The sequence below is a fragment of the Ostrea edulis genome, chromosome 3, assembly GCF_947568905.1.
Source record: "Ostrea edulis chromosome 3, xbOstEdul1.1, whole genome shotgun sequence".
NCBI classification, from domain to species: Eukaryota; Metazoa; Mollusca; class Bivalvia; order Ostreida; family Ostreidae; genus Ostrea; species Ostrea edulis.
The window spans coordinates 87,988,352-88,010,897 of record NC_079166.1 but is presented as its reverse complement, the minus strand read 5'-3'; the positions used below and the strand labels follow the sequence as shown (position 1 = coordinate 88,010,897).

The 22,546-nt window shown below is 36.1% G+C and overlaps 1 protein-coding gene across 5 annotated transcripts; it reads left to right on the top strand.

Moving 5' to 3' along the window:
• The first annotated feature begins 1,356 nt into the window (after nt 1-1,356).
• LOC125675062 (E3 ubiquitin-protein ligase TRIM71-like) lies at nt 1,357-12,630 on the top strand. Of its 5 annotated transcripts, none has more exons than XR_007370325.2 (5): nt 1,357-1,495; nt 2,787-4,452; nt 4,957-5,074; nt 6,344-6,781; nt 11,903-12,630. XR_007370325.2 is itself a non-coding variant. In XM_048912542.2 (4 exons), the coding sequence occupies exons 2-3, from the start codon at nt 2,817-2,819 to the stop codon at nt 5,031-5,033; spliced, it is 1,713 nt and encodes a 570-aa protein (XP_048768499.2). In that variant the 5' UTR covers nt 1,357-1,495; nt 2,787-2,816; the 3' UTR covers nt 5,034-5,074; nt 11,903-12,630. The 5 variants fall into 5 exon arrangements, 3 of the variants coding, with proteins under 3 accessions (XP_048768499.2, XP_056015305.1, XP_048768498.2); XR_007370327.2 differs by having other exon boundaries at nt 2,787-4,701; XM_048912542.2 differs by lacking the exon at nt 6,344-6,781.
• Nucleotides 12,631-22,546: the final 9,916 nt, after the last annotated feature.

The window sequence follows — 22,546 nt, the reverse complement described above, 5'->3', positions numbered from 1 at the left end:
TTTCTCTATAGTTCACACTTTAGCATTAATATACTGTGGGCCCTTTTTTTCCTAGGAACCGCTCATATTATGATAACGGGAAACTAAGACCACAACTTTGTCACAAAGAAGATAATTTCAGGTTTTCCATCTTTAACTTCCCATTATCTGCATATGATGTTTATATATTTCATCTCATTCCATACCTCAAGAACATGTTCTGCATATGGTCAAATTTAATCAGAAATATTCTACTGAAAAATAGGTTGATATTACAGGGGTTTGACAGTGTTGTTTAAAGTCAGCATTTCACACATTATATGACCGTTTTCACAAATACAACATATCATACTGTATGACGTGTTTCATAGCAATGGTGAGGTCATTCTTTTCACGCTGATTAGTCCGTTTATATTATTAAGATATAGGATTTACAATGTGACCGCTTACTCTTCCTAGGCACCTGTGGTGTGATCAGAGGTCCGTACTTGCCTTCCTCTTTATTTTGTATTCGTTTTTGGAGATTTTGGAGATTGAACCCTGTTCTTTGTTATCATTTGTTCATTTCAGAAAATTGGCAAAATAAAAATCGTTGTAAATCTGCGGATAATCATGTCGAATTGGCCGTTAACTAAACGAGGCATGAAAGAATTATTTATCGAAATGCGTATCTGGTGCATCAAAATTCAGTCCAGTATCTAAGTACTTCGTTACTAGATTGAAAATACGGATATATATTTAATTGCTGGGATAAAATTTAGAAATTCATTATAAAATTAAGGATTATCTCCCTCATGCATAGCTCTATCCTTGGATGAAATTGGCTCCAGTTTATTGGCATTCTAGTTTTCCTTTTAGCTCTTACAAGTTTATTGGGATTTTTTTCGAATTTCCCAATTTTCGGCTTGAGCATCACTGGAGAGACATTATTTGTCGAAATGCGCATCTGGTGCATCAAATTGGTTCCGTATAAGTTTTACAGCACAGAGAACAGTGTAAATATTTTGAGATCACCTTTTCAAGCTCCATTTTATTAATTGCCCCATATACTGCATCAACATGCATGCACATTTCTCACTTGCATGCAAATCAACAACTTGTCATGACGTTAGTGGACGGGAAATTTGGAAATCAAGAAGGAATGACATGTGCATTTCAATTTCTTTTAGACGTTTCTTTTTTATTTCTTTTTATTTTCATTTTTATTTCAAATATGAATGTAAGGAATCACTGTCTCATTTGTTGGATATTTGATGTAATTAGCTACAATAAACATATATAGATTATAATGTTCACCAATGACCTAACTCTGAATAGAACGCCCCCATTCCATATCCTATCTATCTGATACTAGAATATGCATCAACTTGTTCATTGTGAACTTTAAAACTATTTAAAAAAGATAAAATCTAGATAGTACATAAAGGATCGATCTCACCACGGTGACGGAAAAATATTCAAATCACAGGACGAGATGGAAGGTCTAAATACCAGAGAGGTCAAGTTGAATTTACAGGTAAGACGCAATTATCAAATACATTGCTGTTCCATTAAATTCTTCAAAATGTGGCAGATGATTGTTTGAATGAATGAAATAATAATTCAAAGCGATGGATTTTAATGAACTCAATGATTAATCATATTTCATATAATTTTCATCATGTAAAAAAGGGGCGTGGTTCTGGTATATCTACTGATACTGGGCAGTATATATTAGTTGAATAATTCCGTGTATCAGGACAGGCCTTCACCACAGTTAGAATGCCTCCCATATACCTGTAATATAACCAAAAAATGCAGAATCACTCCAAAACTATTTTAAAATCACCAAAGAATAAACGCGTAAATTTGAAGCTAAAATGGAATACAATTAACCTCACTGATAATTCGTAAGTCCTTAACACCGTAAAAATGCGTAGAATGATATTGTAAATTGAACACTTTGAAAACGTCACTTTTCTCGATTCAAACTGACTACCATTTTACCGGAAACTGTTATCAGAACATCCTGCTGTTTTTCAAAACGAATGCTCAATGAAGAACCGCCCACTACCATGTACGGACAATAGTGAAACGTTCCTCTCGCAAAAAAAAACCTGACCACAAAAAGAGTACGGTGTGCAGTGGATATAGAATTACCTTGTAGACTTAAAAGACATAATCTCTGCAGTGCTAAAGGGAGGAAATATGTCTAATGAAAGCAATTTTCTTCAAAAGAAGAATATAAAACCTTCATATTAATTTGATTTGACGCTGCAATGTTCCAATGTTGACTCAACTTAAATTTCTTAATTTTCCTGTAAAATAACAGCGTAGTAAAGATCGTAGTACATTTTCCTTAAAAGGTCATATCTCCAAATTTGTGAGCTGTTCGCTTAAACTGGAAGCTGAACACAGCGAAATGCTAACACTTAGTTCTCTTTCTATGCTAATTGAAATGGAATTAGTGGCGAGTCAGTTATGAAGCTGACTTATGGTTGTATATTAATGATATGTGACATGATTTTACCGTTACGTGTACTGACTGCAATTTTTATTTTGTTACATTGTGGGTATATGGGACGCATTCTATCGTTAAAACCAGGTCCGTAGGATATTATCTCTTTAACGATAGAACATTCTATCTAGGAATATATATTCGTAATTGAAAAGCGGTGAATTTGTGCATTTTTTGTGTAATTGTCTAGACATTGAACTTTAATATGTTTACTAAAGTCCATTTCCATATAATTTATATGCAAAGTTTATTTCATGCCAGACTCTCCGTATCTGGTACTGAAAGTTAATGTTTTTTCTTTGATTTACAGTGAACTACAGACGTCACCCAGACACCAGAAATGGACCCGGTTCGCGGTGCCCAGCATGTCCTACTATGTGACTCCTGTGAAACTGAACCCTTGCAGAGTCATTGTGAACTTTGTCATATTAATCTCTGTATTGTCTGTGTCGATAAACATCTCTCAGATTTTTCAAAAGAACACAACGTTGTGTCCTATATAAATAGAATTTCTACCCTTAACTACCAAAAATGTCTACACCACACCAAAAAGCGCTGTGAACTTTACTGTGAAAAATGCGACATTCCTGTCTGTTCAACCTGTGTCACCTCGGGTAAACATAAAGGACACGATGTATCAGATGTGCAGAAAAAACTTAGCTCTAAAACACAAGAAGTACAAAAAGATTTGGAAGAACTAGAGACAAGAATTTATCCCCGATATGAAGAAATTGTCTCCGATATCCGAAGTCAGAAAACCGAGTTAGAAACGAATTGCAGGAAACTGACAACAGCAGCCGACCAACAAGAAGAAGTCTGGCACCGAGAGATCACCGCTATTGTCAACCAACGGAAATCGGACATTGCAGAGATGAAAAGCAAACATCTAGATGTTTTAGATAAACACACAGACGAAATCACACACAAGATTAAAGAACTGAGACAGATCATTGAGGACCTGAAGAAAATACTGATCTCCAATGACGTCACCAGAAAATCGTTTTACAAATCTAGAAATTCCGAATTCAGAAGACTACCTCCTACAGTCCAAGTAATATTACCAAATTTCTCTCCTCAGGAGATAAACACGGACCAGCTCAAAGAAATGTTTGGTTCTCTATCATCATTATGCATTACAAAAAAACATGGCTACACAATGAAGTCACCAGAAGCTGTATCGTCTCCTCCAGTCAAACCCCTGCTTGATAATCCGCGAATCACCGCCACCTTAGACACTGGGTATAGGTCATTCAGTGTTACCTGTGCCAGTGATAACGAAATTTGGACTCGTGGTTATGACAAAACCATGAAGCTTCACAACCTCGAGGGCAAACTACTAACATCAATCCCAACCGAGTCAGGGAACACGCCACAGGACATAGCAATGACAAGGGACGGAGATCTTGTTTATACTGACACGGAAACAAGAACTATTAACATAGTGAAGAATAAACAGATACAAACCGTGGTCACACTACAGGGGTGGGGACCGCGCAATATCTGCAGTGCCTCCTCTGGTGATCTCCTGGTTACCATGATCAGTGATGATAACGAACTGACCCGGAAACAAAAGGTTGTCCGTTACACTGGCTTCACCGAAACACAAACCATTCAGTTTGATGATCAGGGTCAACCTCTCTATTCATCTGATGTCCCTACATACATCAGTGAAAACAGGAACATGGATATCTGTGTTGCTGACTATAAAGCTAAAGCAGTAGTGGTGGTCAATCAGTCAGGAAAACTCCGATTTAGATACACTGGTCATCCCTCTGATACCAAGGAATCATTTAATCCAGTCGGCATCACTACAGACAGCCAGAGTCACATCCTGACAGCAGACTGTGACAATCACCGTATCCACATCCTAGATCAGGACGGACAGTTCCTCCGTTACATTCACAACTGTGGTTTACGAGGTCCATGGGGTTTATGTGTTGACACCAGAGACAACTTATTTGTGACAGAGTTCACTGGTAAAGTGAAGAAAATCCAATATCTATATACACTGTGTTAAAGGGATTCATCTTTCACAATGCTGCGCGAGTAATATGCCCCTGAATACACGTTGCGGTCCTTAATTCATAGGAATGGAAAGAACATTTACAATATCTGACTGAGTACAATTTAAACCTTTCCACAGTACCTATGCGATTTATTTGTGTACGATTTTCCATGCGATTCTATAGGGCGTATATATTACACAAGGACATTGTGTCATTTTGGTACGGACTCTCCTAAAGAGGTTTGGTTAAATCCGCACGGTGGTTGTACAGAAATTGCTTATACACTGTGCAATCATCTAATAGTTCCCGAGAGATATCCGCAGGTTTCTGTCGGAAATCGTATAAAGCCCTTGCGACTCCTTTGCAAGTCTTCCCAATGTTCCAAGAAGCTTTAAACTCATTATCACTATTTCTATTATTATTATTATTATTACTGAAAATTTTTATAACTTCACATTAAACAATATCTTATAGACAATGGAGTCCGTGATTCCGTACGTCAATTTCACCATTACCGCCTGTTATCGCAAGGAAGCCGCACGGCAAGGTAGATTACGGACTCCGTGGAGCATCATAGGACATGTTTAAAGTAGTAAGTGTTTTAATGGTTGTACCATAATTTGTATTAATGTGTCCCGTGTGTTATGTTTTGCAGGCAATGTAAGGTTATCATGTAATCAAGTACGCACATATTCGTTCTCGACTTCTTTATATCAGGATGCCTTGGCCATACCTGCAATTCTTCATTGATAACTCTAATCAATATTTTCGACGATCAAAACACTGTTGTGTGTGTATGGAATTGCATGTACAACCAATGCATGTGCATTTTTCACTTGTTAAGGTAATCTGTCTATAGAGATCTAATTTTACGTGAGATTCAATCTTTTGAAAATCAGTTTTTGTGTAAATCAACTTACACTATACAGCTCGACCTCCATTTAAATTAATCGAATGTACTCGAACATAATTATCAGGCTCGTAGCAATAAGGACCCTGCCCCCATCCACCCCAAACAGGTTTATTTTCGATTCCTTACTCTCATACAAATTTGATAATAGTAGTGGAAATGTGAAAGATCAACCTTCTGCCAGGAGCTTATTTTTTTTAAAGTTTGTCTAGAATTTTGAGATAGCTGTAGAGTCTTTTTTTAACAGTTTACTTCTGAAATTCTCGGAATTAGCTGTACCATAACTTGGACAGAAATAAACATCAAATACAGCTGTAAGACCCCCTCCTGTCCCTAGCCCTACAAAATAACGTAACATTTTAAAACTGACCTTGTTTTACCATCGATATAATACAACCTGTTGAAATCAGCAAGATGAAGCATTTGTCACCGTAAGCTTTATTATACCTTCTTTCTTGTGATGCTTATGACCATATCCATAAGAACACCCCGAACTTATTGTGTAAGGGGAGTAACTGCAAAAAAGGTAAGCCATTACAGATCTAAACTCTGTGTGTATTAGAACTCGTTGTTAATTTCAATTAAAATTAATTTGTAAATTACAGCTCGTTGTTAATTGCAATTACAATTGCTATGTTAATTACAGCTCGTTGTTAATTTCGTTGTTAATTGCAATTACAATTACTATGTTTATTAGTTACTTGTTAATTTCAACTATAAATATTGTGTTAATTACAGCTCTAAATACAGCGTTAACTACAGTTTTATATCCTCATTAAATATGTTTGTTAATTATTTCTTAATATATTTTCTGTCTTACTTTCATGATTGATTGATTGTTTTGCTGTTTTCCATCACACATTACTTTTATATCAAAATGTATATATTATAAAACAAACAACAATCTTTTTGTTGATCATTTATCATTAGTTTTCACTTTATTTATTCTAGATGCTCGTTGACATATGCTTTACGGCGGGTGTGACCGGTTGACAGCAGATGCTTACTCCTCCTAGGCACAAGATCCCACCTCTGGTTTATCCAGGGGCCTGTGTTTGTCCAACTATCTATTTTGTATTGCTTACAGTAGTTATAAGATTGACCACTGTTCGTTATCTTCACCTTTCATCGATCATTCTTCGTTATCTTCACCTTTCATAGATCATTGTTCGTTATCTTTACCTTTCATTGATCATTATTCGGTATCTTCAATTTTCATTCTATATAAATGTGCTTCTGTTTGTTAATAATATCTTTTTATACATGTATGAAAGGTGACGATAGCGAATAGTGATCAATCTCATAACTCCTACAAACGATACAAAATAGAGAGTTGGGCAAACACGGACCCCTGGACACAAGATAGGTGGGATCGGGCGCCCAGGAGGAGTAAGCATCCTCTGTATTTTTCTTATTGTATATATTATACATATAAACATTATTCTGTTAATTATACATTTTGTAGATAATCATCTTTCCGTTTGCAGAATAGTTCTTTTAATATCTGTATCATTTTTCGATAAATATGTACGTATTTTTTATTTAAAGTGCAGTCTTACTGAATACTCACTTAGATATACAATACAGTGAAACAAACGTCTGACCTTCATAAGAGATCTTCAAGGTCACAGTTTTCTGTTTAACATCAATAGGGTCACAACACGCATTAGTATCTACATCTCCACCATAAATCAATTGAAATCAGATCAATTTAAACTACAGAAAGTTGCAAATATTTCGGCATCAATTTATCTTGATAAAGTAAAGAATTGGTCTATAACAACAATTAAGTCTCTAATAAAGTTGGCATGATTTTGAAAATTAGTTAAATACCGAGCAAGGATCAGCAAGAAAGTTAGGTGTATCAAACAATATGGTGGCTGGTGAGAATACCGGAAAGTAGAACAAATGCCCCACAAAGTTAGTCTAACCAGTCACTTATCGGCCCCACACTAGCCCCTCTCTCCAGTCAATTTTGTATTTGGTTGAGTGGTCAGAGTGCTGTTCAGGATCAGCTGGAGGTCCAGCAGACTGATCTTAGTGTGGTTCCTCGGATTTTTAAAGAATTATGCATTCAATCACCTTCTCATTGTACTTTGATTCTCATGCAGTCCGGTTTGACCATCTATCAAGCTATACTTCAGACAATAAATTCCTTTAAAAGTCGTAATCGCTTGTTCTGTTAATCTTTGGTTGAACTCTACACTTCTGTGGTTTTGGGGGCTTCTTTTGTATGTATATTTCATTTGGAAGCATACAATTTTGGTTTGGATAAAATATCCTAGGATATTCCCATTATTCCTCACCTATAGTGCCAGGGGCCCATTGGATTGGATGTATTTCTTTATTAATTACATACGTATATAATGTATATATATAAATACATACACAATATTACTTTTAAGAAAATGAATATATGACATATATATACGCATACATATAGATACACATTCAAATATGGTAGAGATATTTTCCAATAAGCCATGTTGCCTGTGGGGAACAACCTTAAATACACAATGTCCATATTTTCCCCTTCAGGCAGCGCTAATGAAGGACATACCTCTTCAGATAGTCTGACTATTTTTAATTATTATCATCACAAAGTCATAGAAACCATTTATAATTGAAGTTGAAATTCAGTGTTTTATAAGTCTCATATTGGTACATTAGGTTTGTTTTTTACAAAATAGGAAATGTCATTAATATTTTCTTCTTTATTTTCATATCTTAACTTCATCTTTATTTTATATATATATAAAGCTGTATATGATAATAAATGATTTATTGAAGTGGTAGTTTTATTTACTTCATGAAAAAATCCTGATGCAACATGTTTCCATTTTAAATTAAATTTCAAATGATTTTCTAATTTCTTCCATATCAATTGTACACTTCTGTTTTTGATTAACAGCATTTACATTATATATGACAGACCGCCTTTTGAGAAAGTACAAACACTTATTCCATTCCTGGTTTTTCAAACCTATACCTGTATCTGTTTTCGCAGATCCATTCTATACAATAAAACACATGAAACAACAGTGTAGTTCCACCTTTAAATATGTTTATGGGGACAGATCTCAAACATTTCGGTTGAGCATCACTGAAGAGACATTATTTGTCGAAATGCGCATCTGGTGCATCAAAATTGGTACCGTATACGTTTTACATTATGACCCCTGGGTCGAGGCCTCTGCTGGTGGACTGTTAGTCCCCGAGGGTCTCTACAGCCCAGTAGCTAAGTACGTCGTTACTAGCTTGAAAATACGGATGAATATTTAATTGCTGTTATAAAATTTAGAAATTCATTTCAAAATTAAGGATTATCTCCCTTATGCATAGCTCTTATCCTTGGACGAATTTGGCTCCACTTTTTTGGCACGCTGTTTTTGGCTATATTAAGCTCTAAAGCTTCATAGTTATTTCGGATTTCAAACATTTCGGTTGAGCATCACTGAAGAGACATTATTTGTTGAAATGCGCATCTGGTGCATCAAAATTGGTACCGTATAAGTTTTACATACAACCACCCTAAAATTGATAAAGACAAATATTGAAGATGAAGGGGAGAGGGATTCTTTACTTGATGAATAGGCACCAAGTAGAGGAATACATTATTCATGAACATATAACATCTTTTTTTTCAATGAGGAGCTGAAATATTTCACTTCTCAATGGTTTAAAACGATTCACAATTAAAAGAAACTAAACAAAACGCAGTTTTCAAATTCCTAAATCCTTAGGGTTCGGTAGAGGCGGCGATGCAACTTGAATAATAAATCACGAAAGGTGACGATAACGAACAGTGATCAATCTCATGACTCCTTTGAGGAATACCAAATAGAGAGTTGGGCAAACATGGACCCCTGAACACCTGATCCCATTTCTAGTATATACAGGGGCCATGTTTGCTAAACTCTTTATTTTCTATTCCTTATGGGAGTTGTGAGATTCGTTATCTTCTTCCTTGATCTATAACAAAAAAAATTCACAGATCTTATTCAGTAATCCATATTAATACCAGAAAATACATATTCATAACTTTGAGTCTAATAAAACATTATACTTTTAAAATCATACATTTCTACCATGGCGGAAATTCCAACATCTGACGCGACTGCGCTTTGCAAGAAAATATGAGGTATACAAACTCCGAGCACTTTTGCACACAATATGCACATGTTAGCAAATGACCAAAAATCGTGAACAAAATGCAATAGAATTCATATATATACAAATGTTAATAACATATCAGGAGAGAGTGAACTTAATTTTCGGCAGGCACACATATCTGGGTATACCATCCCGGGAAAACAAATTGAAATAGAGTTACTTCCCGCAGACCAGGAAAAATGATAGGGGTATCTGCAATTGACCTCATTACATTAGAACGTCACCTGATAAAAAGATATATCTGCAAAGTTGTATAGTTAGATTTTACCTTTGAAGAACAATAGTCGATGAACAATGTAAGACTTAAGAGAACATAAATGTGAATGTAAAAACTTATACGGTACCAATTTTGATGCACCAGATGCGCATTTCGACAAATAATGTCTCTTCAGTGATGCTAAAGTCGAAATTTTGGAAATTCGAAATAACAATAAACTTGTAAGAGCTAAAAGAAAAACCAGAGTGCCAAAAACTGGAATCAAATTCGTCCAAAGATAAGAGCTATGCATGAGGGGGATAATCCTTAATTTTGAAATTAATATCTACGTTTTATCGCAGCAGTTAAATATACATCCGCATTTTCAAGCTAGTAACAAGGTACTTAACTACTGGGCTTTAGAGACCTCGAGGACTAACAGTCCACCACCAGAGGCCTCGACCCAGGGGTCAAAATGTAAAACTTGTAAGAGATAAAAGGATAATAATAAAAGGAGATAAGGCGATTTCAAATTTCTTCTTGAGCACAAACTCTGATCCCTCTGTTACTTAATAATGCAATTGTATTTCAGTGATCCTCTAATTTGATTTTATTGACGAGGTGTTATCGGAAAAGGATTGAGCACAAGTTTCTAAAACTTAGAACGCCCTCTCCTATATGACAATTGATGACGTAAGATAATGTTCAAGAAATGAAACACAAAAGCATCAAAAGGTCAAAAGATGATTTACGTTCATAAACCAATTATGATATTACAAAAGATATGTATGTATAAAAATATAATTTGATTAATATATGCATGTAGTACGACAAAGTAATCGCTATGAAAATCCCAACAACTCAAAAACGACCAGATCTCTATATAAATAACTGAACATAGGAAATTTTTTTTTTCATTTTCTGTGGCACTGGTTGCGTTATCTTCTCATAATAAAACATGCGTATCTACTATATGCAAATTATCCAGTCTTAAAATAGTATTAAATAAGTCATTTCTTGGGGCGGTGTATTTTGCACATGAGAAACTACTTTACCACAGGTACACAAAGGACTGTCAATGATATTGCTTTTAAATAAATCTATATTCAATACACAGTTGTGTCTTAGTCTCGTATAAATTACTGTGATACATAAAAGTATGTACAATTAAAATACACACTTTGGTTTGAAATTAGACCTGATAAATAATGAAGACAGTGTTATTGATATAATGTCGCACAGGAAAAGTTATGTAGCGCTTTATGTAATCAAGACAATTACCCTAAATCGCTATACATGCAAAGCAATAAAAACAAACTAAAACAAAGAACAATAAATACATAGAAAAAGTCATAAAATAATACTAAAACTGAGGTTAACATAGTAACATTTTTTTTTTCAAAAACAACTATCCATGAATACCGAATTACAGATTAAATGCCAGTTTAAAATGATATGTTTTAAATCTGTTTTTAAAAACCTTCAACACAAAATTGAGCAGGAGGCGGTTCTATAGAGTTGATGAAGAAACATCAAACCGTCTTTTGCCATAGAGTTTAGTAAGAGTGCGTGGCTTTAGAAGGTATAACGAGTCCGTGGAACGAAGTGTTTGCTGAGGATGGTAGACTTGAACTAGTTCCTGAATGTATACTGGGGCTATTAGGCATGGGCATCAAGCTAAAGTATTGTGATTGGATGTGCGGTACATATTTTGATCAAAGACGGATAAATTAGAAGACTTTGGTTGATGAATATGTGAATAACAACCTTATTACTGAGAATAAATATCACCCCACAGTGGAACATGTGAAGTTTGTCAATTTATGTCTACATATGGTATTTTTCTTACTTTTTACGTAGATGATTTATAGCCATTATATGTTTACTTAATACACAAAAAGAAATAACAATGAATATCTTCTTTGTTCATCAATTACACCGAGGTCTGTCAATGATATTGCAGCGAAGTAAATCTTTAATGGGGGTAACGTTGTCGACGCCTCGCATGTGTAATAGTCATACGCCTCGCACTGAACGAAAATTAAGGAGACCGAGTAATCTGAATGTAATGTGTTCTAGATTAAAGTTGAAATTATGTAGAAAACAAACGAGTCTTTTGTAAATACCTAGTCTATGTTTAGGTGTACCTAATAAATCCGTGAGAGGAGAGGCAGACCGAGGAAGAAATGGGCAGACATCACTGAATGGACAGGCAGACATCACTGAATAGACGGGCAGACATCATTGAATGGACCAAGAAGAGAGGAGAGGCAGACCGTGGAAGAAATGGGCAGACATCACTGAATGGACAGGCAGACATCACTGAATAGACGGGCAGACATCATTGAATGGACCAAGAAGAGCTTCTCTATGATTCAGACACTTACTCACAACCGCCACAAGGTGGAGCCAGCGTTCGTCACTGCAGAAACCGCCACAAGTGGAGCGAGCGTTCGTCACTGCACAGCCGCTACGACCCAGCGGTTTATGGGACACGTGAACAGTGCCTGTAGTTTACATTTAGGTGTACCATATACCATAATCTTGAGAGTCACATAAAATCCGTAGTCTACATTTAAGATGTGTCTAATCATAAGACTTTCTTGTCATACTTTGTGGTAGCAGAAGTGTAGCTCTTTAGCGAAAAATTCGGATAGATCATAGACCTACAAATTCACCCATATAAAATATTCAAGTTACCATGCAACTGTTTCTACGTACGATATGTCTGTTTATATTTCATACAGCCGCTTCAAACGTGTAGTATTTCCACAGGTATCAAGACGTATTTTCACACATGTATGTAAGCCTTAATTAAACGTGTTCACCTACACTGGGTGTTATCTCCATAAATCATCCATGCAGTGTTTTCTACCAGAGTTGTCCTTCTTTGTTTTCTTTTGATTTTGTTTTCAAGGAGTACTCTTAAATCCGATGTTTGCGCTGATGGTCGATTTGACACCTCGTTTCCTTCTACAGGTAGCATAATTCTTACTTCCCTAATAGTGAAGAAATATCGCTTCCTAAACTTTGTTGATTAGCAATCGCATAGTTTACTTCTGCTTTGTAAATGCCTGGGTCGAGGCCTCTGCTGGTGGACTGTTAGTCCCCGAGGGTCTCTACAACCCAGTAGCTAAGTACTTCGTTACTAGCTTGAAAATACGAATGTATATTTAATTGCAAAGATAAAATTTAGAAATTCATTTCAAAATTAGGGATTATCTCCCTCATGCATAGCTCTGATCCATGGGCGAATTTGGCTCCAGTTTTTGGTACTTTAGTTATCCTTTCAGCTCTTACAAGTTTATTGTTACTTTGAATTTCCAAACTTTCGGCTTGAGCATCACTGAAGAGACATTATTTGTCGAAATGCGCATCTGGTGCATCAAAATTCAAAGTTTTACATGAAGATATCTGATATGATTTTCTTTTTTCTTTTGTTAAATTGTCATCGTATGGAAGTTATCAAATAGAGTATCTTTTTTCATACGTTTGGTACATTGTAAATGCATGAAAATGATGAAAAAGTGACAATATCGAACAGTGGTCAATCTCATATATACTTATGAATTAACAAATTTTGTCAATAAACCCCGAAACGCCTGCTCCCAAGATACTGCTTGCGCCTTTAATATTGTTCCATAAATGAGGTGAAGTCCGTGAGCTATAACAGAATCTTACTTGATTTGTAGATATCGTAAAATTAATCAAAAACCTACGGTTTTCGATAAACTGCACTGAAATAGCAAAAATGAGAGTAGAGTGACGGTACACACTTTGATCTAAGCCAGCTGTTTTCTTCTTGTTTTATGACAACTTAAGATAATACGATATAAAGTAAATCCGTTGTTTATCGATGTTTTATTTTGATCTTACAGAAGAAATAAGTTTTGATGATTGTTGAATACATAAAATATGCCTGTTCGTTTCTTCAATCCGTGATTTTCTGATGGAAATTTCCAGAACGAATCGCCTAGAACGAGATAACATCCTACAACCAATTGCACATTCTCGGACCTTTCCTCAAGCCGAGAAGTTCCGATTGGTTTACAACATGATCAACATAAAATTGTGTAGGTCTTCAGTGTTAGTTATGAAAGGTGAACTTAACGAAGATCAATCTCATAATTCCTGTAATATAAAATAGAGAGTTGGGCAAACATGAACCACTGGATATACCAGAGGTGGGATCAGGTGCCTTACAGGAGTAAGCATCCCCTGTCGACCGATCACATCAGCTGTGAGCCCTATCTCTTGTTCAGGTAAACAGAGATATCCGCAGCCAAAATCAATGTACCAAGAACGATCTAACAATCGGCTTACAACAGATCAGACAGCATTTGACCCAATGATAGATTGTATTGGCAAACTAGATCGTTATAACGACCATACAATTTGTGAAATGCTGACTTTGAACGAGTCTGTTGGAACCCCTGCACCATCAACGAGTTTGTCAGTAGCCTGTTTCGATTTAAAAACTGATCAGAAGCAGAACAAGGTTTGGTGTACCGAATCAGTTAAGAGATATAAACAGCATATGCAGGTGATAATGGAATATTGCTACATGAATATGGGAATTTTGTCATAAAGTTGAGCTGTTAGTTTGCCGTTAATATCTAGTTTCAATAGAATAGCTGAGTATGAAGCAGAAGTTGATGACTCTGTGGTGTATTTTATTTCGAGTTCATTGGGATATATCGAATGAACATATGAATGAAAATTAATATTGTTAATACATAATACGTCGTCGATATATCTTAATGGCGAATTGAAGGCTATAGCAAGAAATTTTCTCTTATCACGTAGAAATTTTTGAATAAATTCTGCTTCATAGGAATATAAAAACAGGTCAGCTAACAAAGGAGCACAATCCGTGCCCATGCGGATTCCAATAGACTGTTGGAAGACCTGATCATCAAAATTCACGAAGATATTGTCAACGAGAAACCCAAGCATATATTTTTTTTTCAACTTCAGAGTACTTGTGCGTGGAATCATTGTGTTGTTTAGCAAAGTAATTATTTTGGATGACTGATCACTAGATAGGAATATTTGCGTTTTCCATTTTAGTTGAAGAAGCATTTCTCTAAGATGTCAAAATGTCTAGTCTTTAAATCATCGTGAGGAATGGTCGTGTAAAGTGTTGAAGAGTCATACCTTTTGATGTTGTTGATTTGAGAAACTGAATTCAAGTTTACTAAAAGTTCTTTAGAATTTTTTTTAGAATCCACTTTTGATATACACCACTTCTGGCATATGTAGTCGCTCAATACATTTGAAGTTTCTTCTTAATAACTGCTAATATTTTCGTGAGGAGCAAAGATAGGGGCTTGGTAGAACATTGATTGGATCCAGCAATGTATCTTTGTTTGTAAGGGTTTTTGTGAAGTTTAGGAATCCAGTATAGGTACGGTAACTCATATTCGTCCGACCTATTGACTGTGATATTAAATGAGACTAAAACTTAGGCATATTTTTGAAGAATTTTTGTCTTTTGAAAGGGCAGTTGGAGTATAAGTACGATTATCAAAAATGGACTTAAGGAAAGGTTTGCAACGACAGGGAGATAACGTTTGATATACCTCAGTGCACTTCGCGCTTTATGACGTCATAATGAAAAATGTGTGACATCATAGTTGAATGGGGGAAAATGTCAGAATATGTACTTGTTATCTACTACCGCTGCCAAGTGTCAAGCGGCGTATATATAACCCTCTATGACAAAATAATAATAATGTTTCTCAAATGATCATTCATAAATTACTTTCTTTGAGATATAAAAGTCAACAGTTTTTTTCTTCATATATGTACATATGTAGTATGCATATGTAGTATGCGCCACGGTTAATTTCCATTAAAATTATGTTGTGACCATATAATCTCTGCGAATCTTGCCAGGGAAAAAAGGATTTTATTTTAATCGATCACTGTTTGTTAATAGTATCCTCAAAGACAAGGTTTGATATTAACGAAGCTAGGAATTTTTATGACATTCACAAGCATTTTTTAAAAATAAACCTGATAATGCTCCCTAATTATATGCACCTCATATTTCAATGCTATGACATCTACTTGCGCTGAGCAATTTATCGCATGAACTTTGAAATGTAGAAAACGACACTGATATGATCATATAAGAATACAAAGGGGGTCTTCTCTAGTACATCTTAAAATAGTCTTAATTTTGTCTGAGGAACATTTGCATAACGTCGGGATGAAACACATTTATTAGTGTCATTTTACTAACTTTACGTTACCCCCCCCCCCCCCCTCTAGATCCACCACTGACCGGGCTTTATATTGTCACGAAGGTTACAGTTGTATGTTCAACTATGTAAACAAACATCGAGAGGTTCGGACTAATGTAACACGGAATTGTTGACGAAGCAGGACCGTGGAAAACCCGCCCGGATATTGAAAATATTGTATTGTATTGGATTTAGAAGAAAAGAAAAAACACTTAAAATCATAATTTCTAATAAGTGTGATACTACAATACTTGACAAATAAATATAAATATCATTTTGGGGCTGGAATTGTATCTTATTCATGAAAATGCTCAATGCACTCTTCAAAAGTTGTACATTTATAAAACAAAGTGACAAATCGCATAAATGAGATAATTCTTTTTAATCTGTTACCATGGAAACAAAGCCCGGTGGGTAGTAATTCTATATGCTTTCTTAAATATTTATGGTTCAAATATTATGTTTAAAGTAAAATTTTCTGACGTAGACCTTGTAGAGCTGCTCAATATACATTTTTTGTAAACAACATGGCAACGAATTTAAAAAAAATTTCAAGATATAAAAAGTCCTTTTTTGTGTTTTAGATTAATATTTTCCTACTAATTAGTGTAATCTTATAGATAATACTCTTTTTAAAAATTCCACCAGCTTTTTACCTCATAAGTTTGCCTCGTGTAATTTTTATACCACTAGTATTCCCTTTTGTACAAAGATCCCGAAAATGTAAAACATCACAAAAATAAGCCCATCTGGTCAAAAAACGACACGGGCGATTTTTTTTTTCAAGTCAATTTTTAAACAATAAATTCCTACTGAACATACTGATATGCAACATGACTTTGTTCACTACATGTCAAAATGTCGCAAACCTTACCTTAATACCAAGTGCGTTTCAAATACAGTTGTAATAACGAGCCTTACAAAGACAATGTTGGTACAAGCCCTGTCAGCTGGAACCAAAACATATACCTCATGTAACCTATCTAATTCTTATATCACTTCTGGTTTACTATCCACAGAAGAATAGATGGTACGTACTTTTGTTTTAATATATCTGATGCGGGATTTTCAATATCCTCTTACACTTTAATCCTTTCTGACAATGTATCAAGTGTGTTTTTTTCATGTTTAGCCCATCGTCTGACATAATCCTCGACAAAATGCATAATAGAGATGAAGTTCTGTCGCCAATTGAGAGTCCACGGTTTTCTGTATTTAGGACCTTTATTATACTTCTAATAGTTTTGACAAAGCCCATATTTATCATCTTGCGAAGATTAATCGTTATATTACTTATATACAATTGTACATCCCATATAATGAAGGACATCCCTTCCCGAGACCAACGATCTGACACATCGAAATGTTTAAATTACGATATTCATCTGATATTTTCGATGTTCTTGATTTCTTTTCCGTGATTATAGAAGTCACTGTTATGGCATTTTGTAATAATCTATTAATGAAGAATGCTACATCGACATTTGAATGTAAATGAGTATACTTAATAGATAAAACGTCACTGATAAGAAATCCACATCAAGAAACTTTCTTCTGACATATATACTACTCAAAATTTGATAAGGATCACAAGGTTATATGTGTGTAATTTACCACTAACATAACAAAAGACATAAATTTGACTCAGAAACGTGTTTATTCAGGTTATGAATGAAAATTCATGAACGGCATGAACTTTTATCAATACGGAATGCTTATAATCTGATAACAACACCAAAAGGCATTTCATTACAAAAAATTAACAGCAAACCAGAGAAAGAATTACACAGTTTTTGAGGATACTCCAACATTACACTTAGTCGATGAAGTGTCAATACCGGGTATGGCCTCCCCTTGCATCAATGACGGCTTGACAACGTCGAGCCATGCTGTCAATAAGCACCCGGATGTTTCCAATGGGAAGGTTGTTCCACTCTTCCACGAGGGCGTTTCCGAGCTCTGCCAAAGTCGTGGGTTGTGCTCTACGGCGTGAAAGGGCAACCTGCAGCATGTTCCATACGTGCTCAATCGGGTTCAAGTCCGGCGAGCGTGCTGGTCAGTCCATACGGACAATTGTCTTCTGTTGAAGGTACTGCTCCACCACCCTGGCGCGATGAGGACGGGCGTTATCATCCATTAGGATGAACTCAGGGCCAACAGCACCAGCGTAGGGTCTGACGTAAACATCGAGGATCTCATCCCGGTACCGCACCCCCGTCATTGTTCCTCTCTCCAGGACATGAAAATCTGCTAATTCTACCACAGACCATGATGGAACCACCACCATAACGGTCATGTTCACTGATGTTGGCATCATGGAAAAGTTCACGTTGTCGTCGCCACACACGGTGCCTCCTTTCTGTAAAGTCCAAACAATACCTGGACTCATCGGTGAACAGAACTTGAACCCAATCGTTCTGTGTCCAAGTGACATGATCTTCAGCCCAGTCCAATCGCTCCCGCCGGTGTCGAACAGTCAGAGGGACTCCAACACATGCCCTTCTCGAGTTGAGACCTGCATTGTGAAGCCGATTCGGTATCGTCTGAGTGGGTACATTCACCCTCGAGGCGTTCAGGAGGTCGTTACGTATGCTGGTTGCTGTCCAGAAGGGATGGCGTCCCACAAAATGGTCTTGGCGTTGGGTTGTCGACCTCTGACGACCACCCCCATGTCGGTGTGCTACTGTACTAAAAGTTTGCTGTCGGTTCCAGGCCCTGTTTACAACGCTTTAGCTGACGTTTAGTGCATTTGCAACGTCACGTTGTGAATAGCCAGCGTCAAGCATTCCAATACATCTGCCCAGTTGTTCTGTCGTCAGGCGACGCCTTACACGTTGAGGGGGCACAAAATTGTGTTGATAAACGTAGTGTAAAGTGAGTTTGAAATTTTAGAAAGAATCAGACACCGATGCCTGAGTGAAAATCGTGCAATGGTAGCAAAAGCATAAACTGTGATGAGAAATGCATTTCCCATGGCATGAAATGCACGTGCAAGTTTGTTAAAGACGTTTTTGATTTCACTTGGACACAATATTGCCAGTTATGCAGTTATTAATTTTTTAAACAGAAAAATATCTATGATCCTTATCAAATTTTGAGTAGTATATAGAATATTTTGAATAAATCCTGTCTCGTAAGAACATGTAACAGGTCAGCTAATAGAATAGCACAATTCGCACCAATGGGAATTCCAACAGGCTGTTGGAAGACATGATCACCAAAGACTGTCAATGAGGAACACTAGCATATTTTTAATATCATCTTCTGAGTACGTGTGCCTAGAATCAGAGTGATGTTTAACAAAGTAATTTTAGGATGACTGATCACTAGATATGAATATTTCCCTGTTCTATTTTTGTTGCAGAAGCAGCTGTTTATGATGTCACAAGGTCTAGTCTTTAATTTATACTGATGAATGGCCGTGTGAAGTCTAATACGTTTTGGTGTTATTAATTTAGGAAAAAGTTTTGGGATATTAAATTTACTATAAGTTCTTTGGGTGTGTTTACGCTCCACATTTGGTATACATCACTTCTGCATATGCTTTGGTACAATACGTTTGAAGTTTTCCCTATACCGCAATAAATAGTTTGGTGAGGAGCAAAGATAGGGGCTTGGAAGAACATTTACTGGATCCAGCAATGTATCTATGTTTGAAGGGTTTTTATGACGTTCTGGAATCCAGTATAGGTACGGTAACTCATTAGCATTCGTCTCATTGACAGGGATATTAATTAAATGTTTTTAAAACTGGAGCGTGATTTTGAAGAATTCAATCATTTGAAAAGTAACTTGGATTATAATTTGGATTACCAAATGTGGAATTAAACCCAAATTCATTTGAAATAATACGTGATCTAATAGAGTATCATTTTTATAAAAGTGGAGTCAAATTCGTCCAAGGATAAGAGCTATGCATGAGGGAGATAATCCTTAATTTTGAAATGAATTTCTAAATTTATAACAGCAATTAGATATACATCCGTATTTTCAAGCTAGTAACGACGTACTTAGCTACTGGGCTGTAGAGACCCTCGGGGACACTACAACGAAGTACTTAGCTCTTATCCTTGGACGAATTTGGCTCCACTTTTGGCACGCTGTTTTTTGGCTCTATCTAGCTCTAAAACTTCATAGTTATTTAGGATTTCAAACATTTCGGTTGAGCATCACTGAAGAGACATTATTTGTCCAATGCACATAAGAGTGATGTAATAATTTCATTTTGATTTCGTTCCATTGTAATATTCAAGTTTCCCATGATAAACATTCCCTTTCGTAATTGCAAGACCCGTAACACATTGCTTTTCTTGATATGGTATCCATGGGCTTGTTTATACGGCGACAAATTTAACCCTACCTCTACCATGAGCAAATTTGCTCCTTTGTGCAAAGGTATGAGTTCCCGTGTGATTTTAGGTACCTTGAATAACTCAGTGTGTAATCTATTATTCTATTCATTTTTAATCATGACTTCCTTAAGAATGGCATCATTAAAAAGAATGGCATCACTCAAGAGAAAGAGAATTCTTCCATATGTATTAAGCATTGAAATTACTGTAGGATGCTCCAATGGGCATGAAAATCGAAGAAAACCACAATCAAGCGCCTGGTTTGAGAATGATGTTCTTAAAAAGTTCAATGATGAACAATGGTTGGATAATTTTAGAATGAAGAAAGAGACTTATTTTGTATCTGTAGAAGGCTTAGTGAAATGCTATCTCCACCAAGAAACACCGTGGAGGAACCTCTTGGCGTACAGGAGAAAGTGGTCATTGCTATATACTGGCTTTTATCAAGAGTAAACAGGTTTGCACATACACCTGACTAGGTGTAAATATGCTTACAAGAGCATTTTTGCATATATACAAGTGTGTTTATACAGCGAGATATGCTAACATAATTATATTTACATATATTATGGAAATTATTGGCATATGAGTAAAGCTCGTCATATAAACAGGGTTCATATGCACTGGTATATTACATGTGAGTGTACTGATGATTTTTAAGTGATTGGAAATATTCACTTCTGTCATAAATGGATTAATTTTGTTTTACTCTCATGTTTTGATTTTGGCAAATATTTTGTGTGTATCTACAAATATATCTAATATTATGAACGTATATTGTAAGCGCATATTGATTCGTCTATCGTTTAATTTGTTTGCACTAGCCCCCTAGTTCATCCATTGTATTGTTCCTATCTGTACCTAACAGGCACCTGTTCCAAATAAAATCTTCACATGTTTCAATCACTGTTTATATCTTCAATATTTCCATGCAGTTGATGAATTTGATTGCAATGTAGTAATTATCATATAATTGGTTAAATCTGACTCCATAAACGTTACAATTTCTTTATTTTGAAATAAGGCCTTGTGGTTCCGTTTGCCATGGATCCCGTGGGGATCCAGGTTAGAAGAGGTCTTCAGTTCCCCTTGCTTGTCGTAAGAGGTGATTAGATGAGGCGGTCCCTCGGCCGAGAGCGCAAAAACCGAGGTCCCGTGTTGCAGCAAGTGTGGCACGATAAAGATCCCTCTCTGTTCATAATGAAAGGCCGTAAGCGTCGAGCATTCACCTAAATACAGCCCTTCACTGGCAATGATGACGTATCCATATGAGTAAAATATTCTCGAGCGGGACATTCAACAATATGCAACCAACCAACCTTAAAGTGGCACCGACACCAGGGTCATGATAATAGCTCTCCGGGCAGTCGTTCCGGCGAACTAAAAAGCAGCTTGTGCAAGAGTAAATGTTCATGATTTGCGTTATCAGATATTATGAGATAAACTATGTGCAACCGTAATAAACAAGACTTAGAAATATAATTTTGATTTTAAGAGTGCCACATGGAAACGAGGTATCGATTTAGTCTTTCCCTAAAGTTTAAATTGTTACTATACTTTAACAGTATTCAAATATGTTAAAGGATAGGTCTACTAGTAAGTTAGTAAAACACTTATATAAAGCCGGCACTATAACATATTCAACAAATCAATACGAGACACTGAAGAGCTTTTGAACATTATAATAGTGTTATAAGGAGTGCTCTTCCATAGAAAAGACCCATGCTTGGGAGTCATGAACCCGTTTTGTAGCTACTCTGATAAATATACAGGCTTCACACAGATACTTTAATCTAATCAGTGTTTCCCAGAGCAAGATGATGTTAGTTGGATTATATAACTTCTTGGGAACATGGTTTTCAGGTCAGTGTATGTAAACAACAAAGACGAGTATGGACGATTTCCAGACAGGACATTGTTATCTTGTCCGCGCATTATCTCTCTCTCTCTCTAGATACAGGAAATACACAAAAACAACCACAGTAGTACTGAGCGACCCGCTAATCTCACGACCGACAATCCGTACTGAGGAGGTTCAGGACCCCCAAAGTCCACCGTCCAAAACAAAATACAAGTCTGTTCTCTGTGTCAGTGTAGGGGTTACTCCGTACGACACATCAGTACAAAATCAAAACAAGATTATTTAACTGTTTCCATGTGAGCGCCCAGGTTTAAAAGGCAGCAA